General features: G+C 40.2%; 1 protein-coding gene across 1 annotated transcript in view; it reads left to right on the forward strand.

Moving 5' to 3' along the window:
- The first annotated feature begins 203 nt into the window (after positions 1–203).
- Positions 204–13478, forward strand: part of LOC149936610 (choline/ethanolamine kinase-like) — a 32128-nt gene continuing 18853 nt past the window's right edge. Inside the window, exons 1-6 of the mRNA XM_090154010.1 lie at positions 204–464; positions 532–760; positions 1439–1572; positions 5673–5786; positions 10307–10365; positions 10439–10526. Of these exons, the coding sequence (XP_090010136.1) occupies positions 265–464; positions 532–760; positions 1439–1572; positions 5673–5786; positions 10307–10365; positions 10439–10526 (824 nt within the window). The 5' untranslated portion in view covers positions 204–264. The remainder of the gene's footprint in view (positions 465–531; positions 761–1438; positions 1573–5672; positions 5787–10306; positions 10366–10438; positions 10527–13478) is intronic.

Raw genomic sequence — 13478 nt, forward strand, 5'->3', positions numbered from 1 at the left:
AAACTTTATAACAGGTACTCGCTTTGAAGTCGTATCTTCGTATTCTTTTATTCGTAACAATTTGATTGTTTTATCTTTAAGAGTCTTTGTCTTATCATTTGGCGAAGTTGTTTAATTATTCCCTCGTTAAGATGGTGTAATCCCCCGTCCCCGACCTTCGGATATTATCGTTTGTCGTTGTCCGATAAGAGCCACATCCAAATCGTAACAATTTTTTTCGAGCGTCGTCGTAGTATTCGAAGCTCGGAATTGGACGGAGTGGCAATGATGTCTTCCCACAGTGATCACCACGACCGGGATGGTCAGGGTGCCAGGATCGAGGCTTCCGAAGGGAATTCGGTGGCTGCTGTATCTGCAGCGGCTAAGGGACTCGGGAAGGATCAAGCCTACAAAATATGTCGTGAACATCTAAGTGGCACGTGGAAGAATATCAGCAGCGAAGACATGGTCTTCAAGTCCATCAGGTGCGTTCTTCAATCTACGATTCACGACCACTTTAAAGCACTTTGGTGAAATAGTTCCTTTTTTCAGTGGTGGTTTGAGCAATCAACTGTATTACTGCTCCTTACCCCAGACGCACACTGCTTTGTCTTCGGAACCTAGTCAAGTGCTCTTGAGGGTGTACGGGCAGTTATTAGACAGACGGAAGCTGGACACGACCGTTGCCGATTGTGTTATTTTCATGATGCTCTCTGAGAGGAACCTCGGGCCCAAACTGTACGGGATTTTTCCAGGAGGACGACTTGAAGAATACATACCCGTAAGTTTCTCAAAATCTCTGCACTTCAATTTTTTGGTCAGATTCAGGTCGGAAGTAAACTATCACGTACTGAGTGGTTTTGCGCCATTTATACTGTTATATCAAATTACATATATGAAAATATATAACAAAATTATTTTTAATGTTAATTATTTCTTGTAATATATATTTTTTTTTAGAAGCTCGTTATGAGCGATTGTAACGGGTGGGACAATTCAGTCCGCTCGTCCATTTGATTAATCAGGTGCGAGATATGTGTTACGGCCACGCCAACGGGGGGATACTTGGGGATAGGGTTGGGACACCCGTGGCGGAAGTATGAAAACCACCCGTTGGGGGATTAGTGGTCGTCCTCACACGGCCATCCACAAACTCTGCCTCCCGGACGCCTGGGATTACAGGAGTGAGCCACTATTCCCGGCCCTCTTGTAATATATCCTAATATTCAAACAAAAATTACTTAATATAATAAAATTCTAAGATTCACTAGATGGCGCATTTTTTATTTGGTCTGCTTACATTTTCGTGCTAAAGCCTCTAGGGGTTATATTAAGCCCCTCGTGCTTTGACATCGTAGTTTATAGTTCAAATAATCCTTGAAAAATCCATAAACGTACAATTTGTTGGGGATTTCACTATCACCTTGATTTAACTAATTGTATGTTAATCTGTTAACAGAGCAGATCTCTTAAATGTCGGGAGCTGCATGACCCCGAGATTTCGGCAATTATTGGCAGAGAGATGGCTGGTGTTCACACACTGCAAGCTCCCATCAATAAGGAACCCTCCAGGATGTATGATATTATGTCGAAGTAAGAGAACCCTTAATTTTACACACAATCTGTGTCCATTTTGTACGACGATAGTCGCCGTGTTGCTTATAAGCAGAAAACTAGGGCTGCGTTCAATAACGATAAACGGTTGGGCTGTTGAATGCGCACTAGGAACTGTCCGGTTTTGACGTCACGTTTGCAAATCTATAGTCAACGAAGTAAGCGGCTGGAAGAACCTGTTATCGTGACGTATATGTATCCCCTGGGAATGTCTAAGGAAGATTATGGTGGCCCTGATAATGCTGGTAGAAAAGGCCATGGTTCACAGCGGAGATTTTCGCTAAACTAAACTCATTAAGCCTGATCTCGGTATGTATCTACAGAAGTATATAAATATTTAGAGTGTATATCTCGAACAAAAGTTCACTTACCTTCTGTGCTCTTTTTAAACCATCCTTGATTTTACACGGAACTACATCGGTTTCGTGAAACAAAATCTACAAGATAATCAGTGTGAGAGCCAATAAGGGTTAATTTAATTCATTTGCTGATACATCAGTTGAAAGTTTCTTTTCGCCTGTTCTCGGACTAAAAATATACTCTCCCAATTTTCGCCGAGCCATTCTTGAACTTCGTGGTACACTCTTTCGGTCTAGGAGCAACAAACACAAGGAGAACGCATCTAGCCATTAAACACGCTAACGCAGTGTTGTGTACAAATTTCATTGGACGAGCCTTTACGCTGAACGTTTTACGGGCGGGGGGAAGACAATTTCACATTTTCCCCTTTGGACTGCAGCAGGCCCTAAAGCGTCTAACCAATGAAAAATATACGCAAGAAAATGCATGACTTCTGACGAGTTGCGTTCTCCTTGTGTGGGGTGCTGTGTTTGTTGCTCCTAGGTGTTCGCCAATACGACGATTTGTTTAATAAATCACAAAACGTCTGCTCAGAAGACGAAAGTTCATCCCCCTTTGCCGCTGCGTGGCTGTGATATGTGAGGGGGCCCCTTACCGGGTGGTGTGGAGGATATGGAATAGAAATCTAAATGCTTATATAGCACAACAAATAATATTTAAAGTGTACTAGGTTCTACACTGAGAAAAAAAACCCTAGTTTTAACAGGATAATTTTACATGAACCGTCTGTATTGCACAGAATAATCCTGTGATAATTACTGTTATCCTATAATTTAACAGAAGATATTTACATGAAACGTTAGTGTACAACTTGTACAGAATGAGGCTGTACAAATTACACGTATCCTTTATTTTATACAGGAACATAAGTACATAAATGTCCTGTATTCTATAAAAATGGGTTGGTCTTGTAAAATGTACAGAAGGACATGGTAAAAATGTTCAGGAATATTTGCAGCTGTATTTATTACACACATCGAGAGTATAAAATTAACAGTTCAAATTATGTAAAGTTTACTTGAATAACAGATATGTACTTAAACGGCTAGCTTCAGTAAGATTAACATTGAAGTTGTTTAAAAACATTTAGCATATCTGACACTGTAGATATACTGGAATCCATTAATTCCAATTTACAAACTTTAAACGTATAATTCATCGGAGAGCCAATATTTTTTGAAAAACTGGTTATTTCAGCACACAAATGTTTTAAACAGTTTTATTTATTGTTTCATTGCTTTGGGGGCGCTCCCCGTATGACCACCCTTAATTTACTTAGTTAATAGCATCTGAACCCCGTAAATTTAATTATGCATAATGCATGGTAATTTCTTTGATAATACTTCACCCTACAGACCAAAAAGTTATATGGAAATGTTTTCGATTCCGACCTTCCTTCTTAACTACGAGAGCTCGTCTCGGGATCATAGTTTTTTCTTAACTACGAGAGCTCGTCTCGGGATCATAGTTTTTTCTTAACTACGAGAGCTCGTCTCGGGATCATAGTTTTTTCTTAACTACGAGAGCTCGTCTCGGGATCATAGTTTTTTCTTAACTACGAGAGCTCGTCTCGGGATCATAGTTTTTTCTTAACTACGAGAGCTCGTCTCGAACTCATAATTTTTTTAAACACGAGAGCTCGTCTCGGTTTCATATTATTTTTCTTCCAAACACAAGAGCTCGTCTCTAACTCATTCCTCTCCATAAACATTGGTGCTTTGTATCGGGCTCATACTTATTTCCTTATTTTACCCAAAAATTGTTACACTTTTACCCCAAAAATGTTCCAATTTACCGAAACTTTATTAAATTTTCCTAAATGTGGTCCAAATTACCCATTTCGTGATTTTCATATTTAAAAAAAATTTCGTGGCTAGGACCCTGTGAAACCGAGAAAATCCCATGCTTTTTTAAATGGAGATTTTTTAGTTTTAAGTGATCAAAAACATTTTCGGTTGCCATGGCAAATCGAATGGGTAGTGCAGTGTCTCCTTTTGGGAAATTTCATATCTCATATAGGTCTGCATTACGGCCGACTTTGAAGAAAATCGGAAATAAACACCTCGGGTACTCTCCTTTGTTAGTGTAAGACAAGCCCGTTCAGCTTTGGTTACAGTCTCTGATTGACTGCCCATCGCACATTGGATGACAGATTAAAACATTACAATTTTCATCAATAGGCCTTTTCATAAATTATTTCTACGTGCTTTCACTGTTTTTTCTACGTCACCCACCACCAATTTCGCTCAAACTTAACAAAAGGTTGGCTGTACGTTTTGCATTTTCCGGTAAAAATTTCCCCAAACATTTTACGCGGAACTCGGGTTAGGCTCAGTGACTTCGGAATTCAAACTGATTTTAATTTATTTTTGATACTAATTGAGTGAATTATTATTGCAATATTTATATCAACTCTGTGAAAGTATTGTTCATATATTTATTAGCTAATATTTTATGATAAACAACAATCTTTACCCGATTCACTACTGTGGCTTTCAATGAAATGTTAAGCCTTAGTTCACAAGACTATAAACATAACTGTTAAACATCATCGAAACCGTGCAAATGTTTTTGATATTTTAAATATTTAAATCCCCTCTTATTATGACTAGTGAAGTAAACGAAATACTTTTCTTCTTTAAACATTTGATATAACAAATTTATTAAAATGACTGGGATTAATTTTAATCCGCCGTGTTTTGTAAATACTTACACTCGGCAGCAGACGACATACCAAGCTCAAGAATCGAGCGAGGGTAAAAACAAGGAGTAATATATATAACGTTGATCTAAAACAGTTTTCCTTCCCCGTAACGAACATTTTATGGAAAGGTCTATTTAAAAATATACATTGCGGAGCGCCTCGCTCGTTCATACTACGCCACTAAAAACAGTGCCCTACTAGTGCCCTACTCAAATTTTAAGGCTGGTTACGGCGCTGGTTTAGCCCCGGATTTTATCGAATTGTTTGTTCGGATAACCTTTTAATAATATTTTATTGAAAAATGTGAGATCGACCCTGCATATTAGCGGTTTTTTCCCTAGCTACCACGTCAAAAATTTCATATTCGTAAATTTGACTAAACGTGTTAGTGTATTTTCTACAATATTGTTTGTTGAATTAATTATTTGCTACTTATCGAATTTACTGAGATGTAAAAAGTATTTTCTACCGAGGGATGTGTAAAACCAACTGTAATATGCCAATAAAATTACGTAAAAGGTTCACGTACTCCAGACTGTTATTCATGATGATTTGACAGACTTTATTACCGTGTTATTTACCGCTATTTCATCATGTTAAATTAATATAAAATTACTTGTAATATTATAATACGGAATAAGCTGTTATATTTACAGAAACGTCTTGGCATCCCCTGCTTCCAACACTTTAATATTATTTGACCAGGGATTTTTTCTCTCGGTGTACGCGCGCAGTAATTTGAAACGTCAAAGGCGTCTAAAGGACTGTTAGGAAAAATTTATTATAAGCAATTTGGGGGCCCCTTGAGCCGGGGGCCCTCGGCGATCGCCGACCAGCCGACCTGGCCAGTCCGGGCCTGCTCGCAACGTTTAACATTGAACGGAAAATTATACATCAAGCGAAGAACTATATCACTTTTGGGCACTAGTGGGGGATTGCGTGAACGCAAATGTCCGTGACATCTTGTTGAATCTTGAGACACGGAAAGATGATAAACATTCTTTGTCTTTTATAGATGGCTGACCTACATCAGGGAAAACATTCAAGTGGAATCGGTCCCAACCGAGAAAAGGCCGATTGCCGAGCGACTGCTCTCCTTAGATTTAGAAGGCGAAATGAAATGGCTAATGTTCGTACGATATTTTTTGAATTACTTTGCTTGGTGTTGTGATGCTATGAGGAAGATGTAAGAAGCCTCATTCTTACCAGAAGTATATAAAATAATATATATATATATATATATATATATATATATATATATATATATATATATATATATATATATATATATATATATACGTACAGCTAAAGGTATTCGCTTGACTGGTGTACCCATAAGACTATAATATTGTTCCATAAGTTTGCCACTTTGAGGAATATTTTACTGAGAGCTAGTAACGGAGTGACGTCACCACAAGAAGAAAATCCCCCCCCCCCCTAGCGAGGCGCTGTCAAAGGCTACGTGTGAAGGGTTAGGAAGCGGACGCAAAACGGTTACGAAGCCCGTAATGTAGTCTGTCTTGTGAATAGCTCTCAGCAAAACCTTTGCATGTGAAGAATAGAAAGTGTCACATTTGTGTAACAGCCTTATTAACACTTGCAGATTTCAACAAAGCTATAAAAAATTGGATAAAGTGAAACAATGGTAATAGGACCGTTAATTTTAATAAGAAAAAACGCAGTACCTCGGCAGAATACGCCTTCGAGGCAATTACAAAATTAAGAGAAATAAATTTAAGAGTTTAAAAATGTTTTAACACGCGTGGGCCTATTTTAGTAGGTAGCTCTGCCCTAAAGTTCTGAAAAAGCCTTAAAATAGGCCCTGGAACACGCAGAAGGGAACTAGACGCGGATTGAGATAGCGTTGATAGTGTGAACATTATTAAAATGTATACCACGCAAAAGTTCACGAAAACGGCCAGTTTTCCAATGTAGACTATTTCGCAAACAGTGCAGCACAAGGGGTAAATGACGTCGGAAGGTGTTCATGAATGACGACCAGATAATTATCCATCCACTGACACTTTGGTTCGCTTGGCTGAACTCGTTTTAACCCTAAGCGCATTCGACTTCATCGGCTTGGCAATGGGAACCAAGGTGGGTCCCAGTTTCGCGAACTTGTTTGTCAGCTGGGCAGAGGAACAATACTTCTGAAGCTATAGTGGTCCTGTACCGCACTACTATGGTCGTACTTAAATGATCTCCTACAGATGGCATCTTGCAGCCGTGACAATCAGTAAGCCGTGTATGACCGAGGTTTTTTAATCAATCAAATTTATTGGAATCCATTTCATTTCTAAACTTAAAAAATTTATTGAACTAAGCCTAACCTAGTTTTCTCGCACGTACTTTCTCCTTAGCCCCAACTCGCAGTGATAGGTGAACAAAATTCTTGAGGCGCTTCAAAGCGGCTGATGTACACTCTGTTTAAAAAGTCTTCGACAAGTGAAATTTTTGCCCTCTTTTTAATTCTGCTAGAAAACTATAATAGATAGATCGATGAAACCAATTGCAACTATTATTTATTTTCCAATATCTTTCGTTATTTATCGGTTTCGTCCGCCAAAAAATAATAGTTTGGCGGGAACCGTCAAAACTCATTTTTGACAACTTTTTAAATATTGGTTCTACGGCACTGACCTGCGCGTTTTTGAATTCACAATGGTCGGTTATTATATTGAAAGTGGAAAAATTATCCCCCTACAACCAACGGTTGTGAAGTTATCGCGTTTACAAACTTTCGTCGAAACTAGGAAACACCTAAAATGCATCAAGCGATTATTAATAACGCAACTTCGACAGCGATCCAACAACATATATTTAATTAAAGACTGGTTTAAAATTGTGGTAACAATTATTATAAACAATTTATAACGCAAATAGCTTTTTAAAAGCTTTAGCGTATAAAAAAACCACTTGCCAAGTTGTCCTAGGAATTTGTTTTTTTTTTAAATTAAATTTAATTAAATATATTTTCAATGTTGTTGGATCGCTAACTTGCTGATGTTTTTATTTGGTAAATCTACAGAACCATCTAGTAGTCAACTATACATTATTTTTTATGTAGGCAAAATATTTGGCTCGCCATATTGATTGTGTTTACTGTTTAGGCGCGTTATTTAAATCTTAAAATGGCCAAATAATTTGAGCCGTACTTTGAAAGTTTGGTCCCGCGCGTTAAAGAGAGGTATTGAGAAAAACTTGAAACTAAAAATAATATTAATCCCTATTTAATCGAGATAATATATTAAATTTCAAAGAAGTTCTATTGGCGAACAGGGAAGCCATGGCACTGGGTTTTGGCATTTAGCTACAATAACGTTTGTCAATTTACATATCTATTTAATATCTGGAAATTCCCCCTACACTCAAGAAGAGTGGGAAAATCTTTAAAGCTTGCTAACGTACAACCAATTTGTTTGCGGTTTTGTGTAAAAAGAATTGAAAATGGCCTAATACCATCGTAAAAACCTTCGTGAGTGTTTATAATCTTCGGCCTTTTTATCTTAGTACAGTAGTACTTTTGGAATTCGATCAAAATTAAAACTGAGATACTTTATCTTTGCAAAATTCCTTACTAACACATACTTTAACGCAACGATTTCTAACCATTTTAATATGACGAAAATTATGTCTAAGCATCTTCTTCAAGCTTGAGTAAACTCTAAAGCTGAGCCTAGTCTAGCAATATAAATAATGTGCAGACGATTTCTCAATATACTGTATAGCGGCTCTGGGTTGCTGAACCTAAATCGAATCGTTAAAGTAGTGAAGTTAGCAATCTAAAAATTGAGGGTTGTCATTTTGGCGCTAGGGGGCCCACAAGCTGGTCATTTGCCCAGTTTTGTGATTTTTGCGATTTAGGACCGACTTCGTTGAAAATTATATTTTTAGTTAGTTCTGATCATTTTGGAAATACTTTTACAGTTTCATTTAGAAATTTTAATTTTAAGTGGGATTTGTGGCCAATTTGCGGGACACCACAACCCGTATTATTGTGATATTTGAATTTCGTACCAATTAAAGATTCAGAATACAAGCGCCATCGGTCTCAAAAAAGTTGAACTTCGACCTTGCAAACCTCTACGACCTGTGCTCATTGTCTTCTACGGGGCTTTGGATATTTTCGGCGTACGTGTTAAGGCACCGCGCGTTAGTTGCACAGATGCTACGTTACGCTATCTTAACTATTGTTAGATAAGGTGTGGTATTGCTATACAGGTCATATTATGTTTTATCAAGGGAGTTCTATATCTTCCTTGGTTTTTTTTGGTTCTATCGGTGTTTATTTTTAATGCCGCCAACTTTCGTATATAGGGTGTTTGGATGATTTGGGTACATTTGTTCAAATTTCATTCGTCCGAACGGTGATACAAATGTCCGGATGATCTTTTGTCCGAATGCCGGAAAACAGGATCGTATGTCCGAAAACGTATTTCATTTGCCCGAAAAATTTATCACAACTTTTGTTGGTGATTTAGTTGTTCAATTTATGTTAACTTTACTGGCGAATTTCATTTGTACGAATAATCGTTTGTCCGTTTTTTCGAACATTAGGAATTGGTTGGTTTTTTTTTAATATTGTTAATATAAGAAAATAGTAACATTAACGTGAACCTAACCTAACCTAACCTAACCTAAAATATCCACGACATTCAACGCAATTCCCACTAAATACTAATTTAGCGACAGAATTCGGACAAGTGATGCTACCGATTCGGACGAATGAAACAAACAAGTTGTCCAATTCGAACAATTGAAACATTTGTTATTTCGGCGGTTCGGACGAATGAAATTCGAACAGTTGTTCCACCGTTCGGACGATTGAAATTCGAACAGTTGTTCCACCGTTCGGACGATTGAAATTCAAACAAATGTACCTACCCCGTTTGGATGGGGAAAAATCAAATTGATTAGAATATATCGGCGAAGTACCTGAACCCTAATACATTTTAGTTTTATCCCTCCAAAGTGGATCTCTTATACTTTTTCCACGTTATTTAATAATTTTTTGGTATTATGTACTTATAGCGCCACTGATAGTTCCGCCGTTGTGACGGATGGCTTATCTTGTGGGTTCCAATACAAAACTGTTTCAGGGGCCCCTAAATTCTTGAGCTAGATATCCGATTTATTCCTACAAATGCCTCTGATTATAAGCACCCCAATAGAGATTCTTTGGGGGTAACGGAAGTTTTAGCAAAGCCATTGCATTGCCACCAATAGCGGGCGTACCAGTTGCTGGAAGGTGTTTCCCAGTGGCATCCGGGGCAGATATCATGGTGTTCTACTTACTAGTCTCTAGTGTGTGTAAGTTTTTATTTTTTCAGGGTCGGGTGTCACCCCGAAATCACGCCCGAACGGGTGGCACTCGGGGCGGACCCCCCCCCCCCTAGCTATGCCACTGGTGTTTCCATCTAAAAGCACTTTCCGGAATCGTTGTGCCATTTTATTTTTACATTTTTTGATTGAGTCGGGACACTAGACCATCTAGCGGTCAACGCGAGAAACTAGATTTTCTGTGATTAGCAGATAAAAATACAGCAGCTAAAAGACTTCAGCCGTTCCCCGCTAGGTGGCTCAATGTGAACTGAAAAGACCAATTCGACGGAAACGTATGATATTTCTTTATCCGCTTCTCGATTTTAGGGCACATCTTCAAACTGTTCCTTCGCCAGTTGTCTTTTGTCATAATGATCTTACAGAAGGTACGTGTTTCCGCCTAGCACCATTTTTACGGAAGTAGTTCCAAACTAATACATTCGCTGCTTTCTTGGGTAGGAAATATCCTGTTTCCGGATAGTTCGAGGGAAGCCGCGGAGATTAAACTGATATTCATTGACTTCGAATTAGCAAGTTACAACTACAGGTGGGTTCCATTCCTTCTTCTCGTACTACGATTTTGTACTTGGCTAACTTGTCTGTTGAGAATGTATTATAAGCTTTTGTGGTTAGTGTATTGTTAATAGAAAAAATAGATTGAGTTTTTTCACTTAATCATAGACAATGAGTTATCTCTATAAAAAAGTATTCCCGCGATAACGATTGTGTATATATTGAAACATTTTATTGTACAACACGCAGTATGAGTTCCTTGATCACTTAATAAACTTAGTTATGATTTTAACGAGTGTTTTCCATCAACCAACTAATAAGTAGTTAGAATAAGGTTAGGATAAGAGAAAACAAAACATGGTGTCAGAATCGTGAACCACCTCTCAACACGTCCGGCACTCTTGTCACTCATCGATGAACGGACTCAAAGCACCTCCGGAACTTCACTTCTCGGGGAACGTAGAACAGGCATGGCGCGTATTTCTTCAAAGGTATGAACTCTTTGAATCGGCGACAGCGTCTGGAGACGGCAGAACTGATGCACAGAAGCTATCCCTACTCCTGCATGCGGCTGGACAAGAAGCGATCGATGTCTATAACACCTTCGTCTTTACGACCGCAGTTCCAAAGACATACGATAATACAGTGGCAAAGTTTACGGCATACTGTACACCCAAGAAGAACGAAACATATGAACGATTCATCTTCCGGGGTATGCAGAAGAAAGGAGAGGGAATCGAGCAGTACGTCGTCGATCTCCGACTTAAAGCCAAGACCTGTGGATTTGGTGACCTAGAGGACTCGCTCATTAGAGATCAAATTGTGCATGGCGTGCTGGATCAGAAGGTACGCCGAACGCTTCTTGCTGAAGAAAACCTAGCGTTGAAACGGGCGGTACAACTTTGCCAAGCAACAGAGACAATGCTGCAGCAAATGCAGAACTGGACCGGGAGTGCCACGAATCTCGAAAAGGTCGATGCCATAACAAGCGAAGGTTCCAGATACAGAGGGAAAGATGACTCGAGGCATCAGCGAAATTCGAGCTCCGGTCAGTTCGGGAAGAAAAATCGACAACGCCATAGCAAGCCGTCGCAGCCGAGTAATTCCAACACGGGATTTGTCAGAGACTGCAGTCGATGCAAGGGGTCGCACGACCATAAGAAATGCCCAGCGTACGGGAAGACCTGCAGGAAGTGTAACGGAAAGAATCATTTCGCCAACAGTTGTAAAAGAGTCAAGGTTGACGCAATTCAACAATATGAGAGCGATGACGAGTTCATCATCGATGCCGTAGAAGTCCGGGAGAAGGAAGACTGGGTAATTTCAATACAAGTCAATGACATTACTGTTCCATTTAAACTAGACACAGGAGCCCAAGCCAACCTCCTGCCGCTGGACTACTACGAGACGATGGTACCTAGACCCAAACTTAATAAGACTGTGGGTTTATCTGCTTATGGGGGAAGCAAAATCACGACTTTCGGTGAGATTGACGTCACGACGAAAGTCAAAACGGCAACAGTGAACACCAAAATGGTCCTCGTCGAACAGGGAGGAAGACCAATTCTGGGACGTGAAACATGCGTCCACCTGGGTTTGGTGAAGCTGATTTACGAAGTCGACTTGCAGAAAATGGCCACCGAAGAAACTGGAGAGGCTCAATTTCCAGGAGAAGGTAAACAAGAATTTAGAGACAAAATAATTCAAGAATTTCCGGAAGTCTTTAAAGGAATCGGACGGTTAAGAACTGCGTGCCGAATTCAACTGCGAAACGATGCCGTTCCGGTTATAGTGGCTCCTCGGCGCATACCGTACTCGTTACGAGGGAGGTTGAGAGCCGAGTTGGACAGGTTGCAAGGCCAAGGAATTATCCATAAGGTAAATGAACCAACGCCCTGGGTCAGTCCATTGGTGATACGAGAGAAGAAAGACGGATCTCTACGGTTATGTTTGGATCCGAAGACGCTAAACGAAAACATACGACGGGAACATCATCAACTGCCGACTAAAGAAGAAATTGAAGCAGAACTGGCAGGGGCGAAGTACTTTTCCAAGCTGGACGCGGCATCTGGCTTTTACCAAATTCCACTTGACAAGGAGAGTCAGTTGCTTACGACCTTCAACACTCCGTTTGGCAGATACTGCTTCGAAAGGCTACCGTTCGGAATTGCTTCAGCGCCGGAAATTTTCTTCAAACACTTTAGCCAAATCTTTGACTCCGCATCCGGTGCAAGGCCGCTACACGACGATGTACTGGTTTGGGGAAAAACGTCGGTGGAGCATGACAACAATCTCAGAATGGCGCTCTCAAAGCTCAAGGAAGCAAGAGCGACCCTGAATGTGAAGAAGTGTGTTTTCAAAGCAGCCGGCGTCACATACATGGGAGAAATCATCTCGAGGAAGGGAGTAGCGCCGGACCCCAGGAAAATCGCAGCGATACTGGAGATGCCGACGCCAGCGTCCAAGGCAGAGGTTCAGCGTGCACTTGGTGTTGTCAATTTTGTGGGGAAGTTCATCCCAAACCTCTCAGCACACACGACGCATTTACGCAGCCTCAAGAACAAGGACATAGATGATCTACAGATACTCCCGGAACACCACCAAGAGTGGAGGCGCATAAAAGAGATCCTGACGAAATCTCCAGTACTACGGTACTACGACCCACGGAAAGAAACGAAGATTTCGACCGATGCTTCAAAAGACGGTCTGGGAGCAGTACTAATGCAACGGCACGGGGACGATTGGTGCCCAGTAGCATACGCCTCGAGGACCCTCACCGTGGCGGAAACCCGATACGCGCAGATTGAGAAGGAGAGCCTGGGCCTTGTATTCGGATGTCAGAAATTTCACAACTATATCTATGGAAAGGAGCTGACCCTGGAAACAGACCACAAACCCCTGCTGGCTATGAAGAAGAGAGTATTGGCGGAAGTCCCACCTCGCCTCCAGAGACTATTTCTCAAACTGATGAGATACCACTTTACGA

Source organism: Leiobunum rupestre, chromosome 7, assembly GCF_980474605.1.
Source record: "Leiobunum rupestre chromosome 7, qqLeiRupe1.1.hap1, whole genome shotgun sequence".
Lineage (NCBI taxonomy): Eukaryota > Metazoa > Arthropoda > Arachnida > Opiliones > Sclerosomatidae > Leiobunum > Leiobunum rupestre.